Here is an 8,224-nt window from a genome sequence, read left to right as displayed (position 1 = left end):
TCTAGAAATTTATCCATTTCCTCTAGGTTTTCAAATTTGTTGGAGTATAGTTTTTCATAATATTCTGTTATAATCCTTTTTATTTCGGTTGGGTCCGTTGTAATGTCTCCCATTTCATTTCTTATGTGGGTTACTTGTGTCCTCTCCTGTTTTTCTTTTGTCAGTCTGGCCAGTGCTAACCACATATTTTAAATGATTCCAATTATAGCTATATATATATAGGAGCCTTGCTGGCATAATGGTTAACCACTCGGCTGCTAACCAAAAGGTCAGCAGTTTGAACCCCCCAGCCACTACGTGGGAGAGATGTGGCAATCTGCTCCCTTACAGATTACAGCCTAGGAAACTCTTTGGGGCAGTCTACTCTGTCCTATAGGGTTGCTATGAGTTGGAATAGACTTGGCAGCACATAACAACCAAAACATATATGTATAATCTAAGAAGCTGGACTACATGATGAAGAACGGGACATCAGGATTGGAGGAAGACTCATTAACAACCTGCAATATGCAGATGATACAACCTTGTTTGTTGAAGTGAAGAGGACCTGAAGAACTTACTGATGAAGATCAAAGACCACAGCCTTCAGTATGGATTATACCTCAATATAAAGAAAACAAAAATCCTCACAACTTGACCAATAAGCAACATCATAATAAATGGAGAAAACAATGAAGTTGTCAAGGATTTTAATTTACTTGGATCCACAATCAACACCCATGGAAGCAGCAGTCAAGAAATCAGAAGACACATTGCATTGGGCAAATAGGCCTCTTTAAAGTGCTGAAAAGCAAAGATGTCACCTTCAAGACTGAGGAGCACCTGACCCAAGCCATGGTGTTTTCAATCACCTCATATGCATGCAAAAGCTGGACAATGAATAAGGAAGACCAAAGAAGAACTGACATCTTTGAATTGTGGTGTTGGCAAAAAAATATTGAATATATCATGGACTGCTAAAACTGTCTTGGAAGAAATCTGTCTTGGAAGAAGTACAGCCAAATGCTCCTTAGAAGCAAGGATGGTAACACTTCGTCTCACATACTTTGGACATGTTATTAGGAGGGACCAGTCCCTGGAGAAGGACATTGTGTTTGGTAGAGGGTCAGCAAAAAGAGGAAGACCTTCAACAAGATGGACTGACACAGTGGCTACGACAATGGGATCTAGCACAACAAGGATTGTGAGGATGGTGCAGGATCCGGCAGTGTTTCATTCTGTTGTACACAGGGTTGTTATGAGTTGGAACAGACTCGATGACACCTAACAACAACAACATAGATATGTGTGTGTGTGTGTGTGTGTGTGTGTATGTATATATATATATTTACTTAACAGAGTATCATAATTTCCTAGTTTTCCAATAGGCTTCAAAATATTAATATTAATGGTTATACAATAATTCCTTACAAAGATTGTACTAAAGCATTCTCTAGATTGGAGAAAGGCAGTTAGGATGGATGTCCCTGAAGAAAAGAAATGGGTTCTCTGATGTTGTGGTGCCAAGGGCTGCAGTTGTTGGATAATGAGTAGAAAAGCGAGGAAGGGAATACTTCTTCAGATGTGACATGGCTGCCAAAATTGGAGGTGGGAAATTTTAAAAGGGTACAAATGTCACCCTTTACATCTCTTTACTTGGCTTCTGGAACCTCTCCATCAAGCTCCAAGGGAAAGAAAAGGAGAAGGAGGACAGTTCTCTGGAAAGTAGGAAGAAACTAACTAGGTCTAAACCCTTGCTCCACTATATATAATATGTACGATATTCAGCATTATATGTATGGGTTCGGCATATAGTCCATCTTCCTTGACATCATCATAGCTAGAGTACTAACAAAATTAACTTTACAGTGGTTCTCAGTCCCATTTGCTCCCAGTTTTGTCCTAACTCACTCAAATTGCTAGAGGCTTTGGTGTTGGGAAGTCTTTCTGCCTTCAGAGAAGGGCTCTTCTCTTCATACAAGGCTCTCCATGTTACCTGCTCCTCACTGTCTAGCTGGATTTCTTAGCTCACCTGCTTGCTCCTAGACCACTCAGCTCTTGCCTAGTTTGGAATAGGAGCCCTCCTCCCAAGCAACATCTCTGTCAGAATTCTTTTTTTCTTTATTCCTCATCGTCTCTTCTTCTACTCAGAAATGGTTAGAAACAAGAATGAATTCTTAGCCAGAGTTGGAAAGTAAGGAGAATGAGGGGAAGCCCAGGTAACAAGTTGAGTTCCCTTGTCTACCAGGACATGGGAGAGTTTGAGTTTTCGTAGGTTCACTTTGTCCTTTTCTCCCTTAGGCAGATCTGCCCAGTGACAGTTTATGTCACACTATTTGCTTCTGATCTAGCTCCTGGGCCTGCCCAGAACACGGCCTGCATTGCAGCCTGGCTCCTGTATCCTCCACTGCTGGCTCTGCTGTAATCCTGGCTGCTAAAACTGCATGCATTTTCTGAGGATGCATTAGGGGAAAAGTTTGCTTCTTCTTTAAAATTTCCTAGATTAAACCCGTGGACCAATCTTAAGAAGGCTAAGCTCTGGAGCCGTGTGTAGGAGGAACGCGCACACATCTCGTTACCCTTAACAGCGTTCATTCATCACTCCTACTCTGTTCTTCCAATTTCTCTCCCAAGACAGCAACAATTTTCAGACACTTAAAATACTTACATTTTATACTATGCTTACTACAATTGACTAAACGTATAATCAACTGTCAGTAGAAATAGCTATATGTAGATAAATTTAATGTTAACCCTGAATTTTCATAAGTCATATACATACCATAACAAAAGAATATATATCAGCAAATGTCCATAGTATAATAGTTACAGAATTGAAGAATTATGCTCTTATTTGCACTTCCATATTCCAAACTCTTTGCTTAATGTTGATTTCAATTCCACAGTAAAAGAAGGTAGCTTTTTGCCTCTTCCAAGTATACTAAAACCAAACCAAACCCATCGCCATCGAGTTGAATCCGACTCACAGTGACCTATAGGGGTTCCAAGGAGCAGCTGGAGGATTTCAACTGCTGACTGTTTGGTTAGCAGCCGAATGTTTAACCACTGCACAACCAGGGCACCCCCAGTATACTAGAATTTCATTTTTATGCCACTGTCTGTATCCATGTCTCAAAGGGGAAACAGATTTACTATAAAGTCATTTTGGTATTTTAGAAACTAAACTGCCTTGGATACTGTCCAAGAAAGACTATATCAACTTCCGCTCTTGCAGCAAAAAGTGATCATATATAGAGCACAAGTGCAGCAACTCGGAACCTTCGTGGACTGAGTTTTGGAAAGGCACAGTTTCCAGGTTGAGAGAACCATCAAAATAGTTTACTTCCTAAATTGTCCTAAAACTTTCATGCCTCCTTCAACAAAGTATAACAAATACTCTTTAACCTTTTCTTAATGACATAGAACATTGAGAAAGAAAAACAGACTTAAAATTAGAAGACCTGGGTTTGACTAATTGGGTCAAAAAGTACTAGGAGAAGGATCTTAGTAAATTCACTGCACCTCCTTGGGGCTGTTATCTGTACAGTGGGACCACAACATTCCTCAGAGTTATTTTGAAGATTAGGTTAAATAGCACAAATAAAATGCCTAGCACAGAGCCTTGACTCTTCTAGGTGTTCCATGAAATGTCAGCCCCTCTCCTGCCCCCTCAGGGCACAATTTGAATGAATAGGTTAATGCTACATGCCACAGGCTTGCTGCCCAACTGTGGATGCACATGCCAAGAATGGATTCCCAGGCAAAATAAATTCAACTACAGGTTCAGGTCACTGGGTGGTGTAAACGATTTGTATTCAACTATTAACCTAAGGTTGGCGGTTCAAACCCATCCAGTGGTGCCGTGGAAGAAAGGCCTGGTGATCTGCTCTGTAAAGATTACGGCCAAGTAAACCCTATAGAGCAGTTCTACTTTGTAATACATGGTGTCTCTGTGAATCAGAATGGACTCAATAGCAATGAGTTTTTTGGACAGACCTATACACATACATAACATAAAGACCTCTTTAAAGTGTTGAAAAGCAAAGAGGTCACCTTGAAGACTAAGGTGCACTTGACCCAAGCCATCATATGCATGTGAAAGCTGGACAATGAATAAGGAAAACAGAAGAACTGATGTCTTTGAACTGTGGTGTTGGCAAAGAATATTGAATATATTATGGACTGCCAAAAGAATGAACAAATCTGTCTTGGAAGAAGTACAACCAGAAAGATCCTTAGAGGAAAGGATGGTGAGACTACGTCTTATATACTTTGGACATGTTGTCAGGAGGGATCAGTCCCTGGAGAAGGACATTATGCTTGGTAAAGTACAGGGTCAGTGAGAAAGAGGAAGACCCTCAACGAGATGGATTGACACAGGGCTGCAACAACGGGCTCAAGCGTAACAACGATTGTGAGCATGGCAGTGTTTTGTTCTGTAGTACACAGGGTCGCTATGAGTCGGAACCGACTCGACGGCACCTAACAACAACATAATGTAGAAGCCCTGGTGGCACAGTGGTTAATTTCATATATATATTATTATAAGCTCATTTGGCTTTCTTTTTCTCATGAAGTAGAAATTGAGCATGTGAAACAAATGACTCCTAGGCAACATGATATGACTGTCCTTCTGCAAACTTCTTCCTCTTCCCAAGTAGCTTTCTTTCCCTTCAAAAAATCAGCACCCCTTCTCTATCTTCAATTCACATTTCATAGATCCTTTGTGCCACAGGTATCTCATAGATAGTGGCATATATATATATACACACATATATATATACTTATATATGTACACACACACATATACTTATATATATGCTACTATATAGGAAGAGAGAGTCCCTAGGTGGTGCAAATGGTTAAACATTTGGCTGCTAACAGAAAGGCTGGCAGCTCAGGTCCACCCAGAAGCACCTCAGAAGAAAGGCCTGGAGATCTACTTTCCAACAAAAACTAGTAGAGCATAGTTCTACTCTGACACACTTGGGGTCACCATGAGTTGTAACCATGACTCAATGACAAATGGTTTGGCTTGGTGTGTGCATATATACGTGTGTGTGTGTGTGTGTGTGTGTATATATACACACATACATACATATGTATATCTATAAGAACATATATATATATATATATACATATATATATATACACATATAGCCACTCCGAAGGAATCCAAGAATAAACCTCCCTAAAGCAATCAATCCAAATAGAGAAACCACTTATACGTGTTTTATCTAGACACTCACAGTAATTTATAGTCTTCATTTTACTAATGATGTAAACATAATGTACACCCTATAGCCTCTAAGCTTAAATTATTTAGTTGTTAATGCAGCTGAGCACAGAACCTACTTACTTGGGTAGCTCTATCTAAAAACCAATATTTACTATTTTATCCCCACTGTACACCAGTGAAGCATGAGTTATGGGTTAGCAATCTCACTTCAGAGATAGGCAAATGCAGCTATGACTGTAATTCGGGTGTGAAGAGAGAAATATACACACGACACAACTTGGAGCTGGTATCTTTTTACATCTTTAATAAAAAAGTATACAATATATTATTTACTCACTTGCTAGGAATATATTTTGACAACTCTGTGACCAATAATTCTCTGGATTAATTTCATTAGGCATGAAATTTGGCTGGTCTGACCGTGAGTTGGTAAACTATCATCTTTCTTTTTCCCTTTGTAACTCCTACTAGATGGATGATTTTTCCCCCTTTCTATCTGTTACTCTCATTCTAGTTGGCAGAGCTGCCTCAATGACTCTATGACATATATCTCCAACTCTACTAAATCCAGAAGAATGGATAATAAGACTTTAATAAGCTTTTAAAGAAAATTTAGTAGAAAGGTGGACTCCTACCCATTCTTTAAGACCCACATGCCACCTTCTCTGTGAAGTCCTGCCCTCACTGCCCCAGTTGCCCATGCCCTCCTTTCTGTCCCCCTGTGTCTTGCATTCTGCTTCTATCTCCCATCATGGTGAGGACAAGTAATTATGTATACACTTCTCTCCCCGACTAGGATGTGAGCATGCCAAGAGCAGAGGCCTCGTTTTGTGCCTCACTATAGCATAGAAGACACTAAACCCAAGTTGCATGAAATGTAATTAAAAAACAAAACTTTATAAACAAGGATAAACATCCATTCTGTATCTGGGTTGATTCTGTTGAGGAGTTCTTGAAAGCAAATGGATGTTCTCTGAAAATCCCTCTATGTCCTACAACAATTTTAGTGATGGACAAATGTAAGATTTCAAACTATCACTTTCTGCATGAGACCCTGACTCTGAAACATGTGTGGAGGACGCAGTGTCAAGATGCCGGGCATGGCTTTTTGGGGCTTTAAGGCCATGACTGAGTCACCGAACTTAGGTGATAACAATCAGAATTAAAGTCATCTTGAAAACCCTTTCCTTTCTGGTTGTTCTTTAGGATATTTTCAACTGTAACAAGAAGGCACTCAGCCACGATTAAAATACTATGTTCACTGGGTCATGTTAAAAATCAACTGCACAATTTTTCTGTAAACCTAAAACTGCTCTAAAAATAAAATTTATTTTAAAAAAAATCAAATTTCTTTACTTACCTTCCTATTACTTAAGTTACAGTGAGGTGGATGTGGAACTTTTTTTAATATTACAATAAACAACAAGATAACTAACTCTTTTACCTCAAGGATAAATTCTTCCGTTTAGGTTCAATTAAAATGCTACATCTCTCGTTTCGTATTTGGTACCATACCTGTCCTGTGTATGCAAACTCCAGAGCCTGCTTTAAACCAAGGCTGGTCACACCGTGTAAATTCACTTCATCGGCTCCACTTTCCACCATACAAAGACTGAACATTGCCTGAGATAGGGAAAGAAATGAAGAGAGAGAGCTTATAGGATTCAAAAAGCAAGAGAGTAAGACAAATTCCTGGAGAGACTAGGAAAGAAAAGTTCTGAAGTTAAAGATTGATTTTGATTTCTGAAATGCTTCTAGTAAGCCTCATTCACACAAACCCAAAAAACCAAGCCCGTTGTCGTCGAGTCGATTCCAACGCATTCACACAAGCTACTGTGTATCACTTTGCTGTCTACACAGCTACAGCAGCAAACACATGGCAGGGCATACCTCAGACACAAAGTCTCATCTCATTTAACCTTCACAACTGTTTCTGAGGTGACTGTGTTTCAGCCCACTGAACTCATTACCTGGATCCTGGGGTTTCACTGCTACCATGGATGTGTGGCAATCCCAAACATTTTTGCCAACAGGACATAGAAATTAGCACATTTTCCTTCTCACTTTTTTCTGCCTCATCCTACTGATACATCCCATTCCTCTCATCTGACAATTACGTATCATGTACTCTACTGGAGTGGTTCTCAAAGTGTGGTCCCTGGACCAGCAGCATCAGCATCACCTGGGAACTTGCTGGGTATAGATTCTTGGAGCACCAGCCTAGACATACTGAATCAGAAACTCTGAGAGTGGGTCCCAGCAATCTGTGTCTTAACAGATCCTCCAGGTGACTCTGATGTTCTCTCAGGTTTGAAAACCACTGCTCTAGTTTACTCCGTGGAAATCACTTTACCCACAAACAAATTCTCCAAATGGCCAACTTACTGAAAATCAGCTCTTCCCTGAATACTCAATAGGTGAAATGAAACATTTGCCAAATTAAACAAATGCATGGATTTACAAACACACACTAATTTTAACAGTTTAAACAATTTTGACTTTACAGATATAAAAAGAATATTCAATTTTGGTTACTGATGATGAAATCCACTAGAAAAGTATACTTCACAGAAGTAAAAAAAAACAAAAAAATACCACTCACTTTCTTGCAGTAACACTTCAGTTCCCACTAAACATTTGAATTTTTTAAATGTGATTTTTTTTTTGTTTTGCCAATATATTAATCTTCTTCTAGCAATTTTTACAATTCTATGCATTTGAATTAATATGTATAGAATGGGAGGTATTAACCACATGGCCATTATTCTTTCTGGAGATCCTCATTTCCATCTCTCTGAATTAGAATAGTTTTAAGTTTTCACAATGAATTGGATTTTCTTTGACAGTTTATAGTTAAAATTTTAACTGTTTGAGGATACAAGGAAAAGATTAGTCCGAAGGACTAATGGTCCACAGCTACCAAGGCCTCCACCGGACTGAGTCCAGTACAGCTAGATGGTGCCCAGCTACCACCACTGACTGCTCTGACCAGGATCACAACAGAGG

General features: G+C 39.4%; 1 protein-coding gene across 11 annotated transcripts in view; it reads right to left on the bottom strand.

Annotated features, from left to right (window-relative positions):
* The window catches only part of KLHL32 (kelch like family member 32), a 225,724-nt gene that overhangs the window by 112,337 nt on the left and 105,163 nt on the right, over positions 1-8,224 (bottom strand). For 8 of the 11 annotated variants that reach the window (XM_004372408.2, XM_023727567.1, XM_023727569.1 and 5 more), the window contains one exon: positions 6,734-6,841. The exons of 2 other annotated variants lie outside the window; for them this stretch is intronic. In XM_004372408.2, the coding sequence (XP_004372465.1) occupies positions 6,734-6,841 (108 nt within the window). Of the gene's footprint in view, positions 1-6,733; positions 6,844-8,224 lie in introns of those variants that run through there. One more of the 11 variants, XM_023727570.1, reaches the window with a different exon arrangement.

Source organism: Trichechus manatus, unplaced genomic scaffold, assembly GCF_000243295.1.
Source record: "Trichechus manatus latirostris isolate Lorelei unplaced genomic scaffold, TriManLat1.0 scaffold00017, whole genome shotgun sequence".
In the NCBI taxonomy this organism is placed as follows: Eukaryota; Metazoa; Chordata; class Mammalia; order Sirenia; family Trichechidae; genus Trichechus; species Trichechus manatus.
This window is presented reverse-complemented; position numbering and strand designations above follow the sequence as displayed.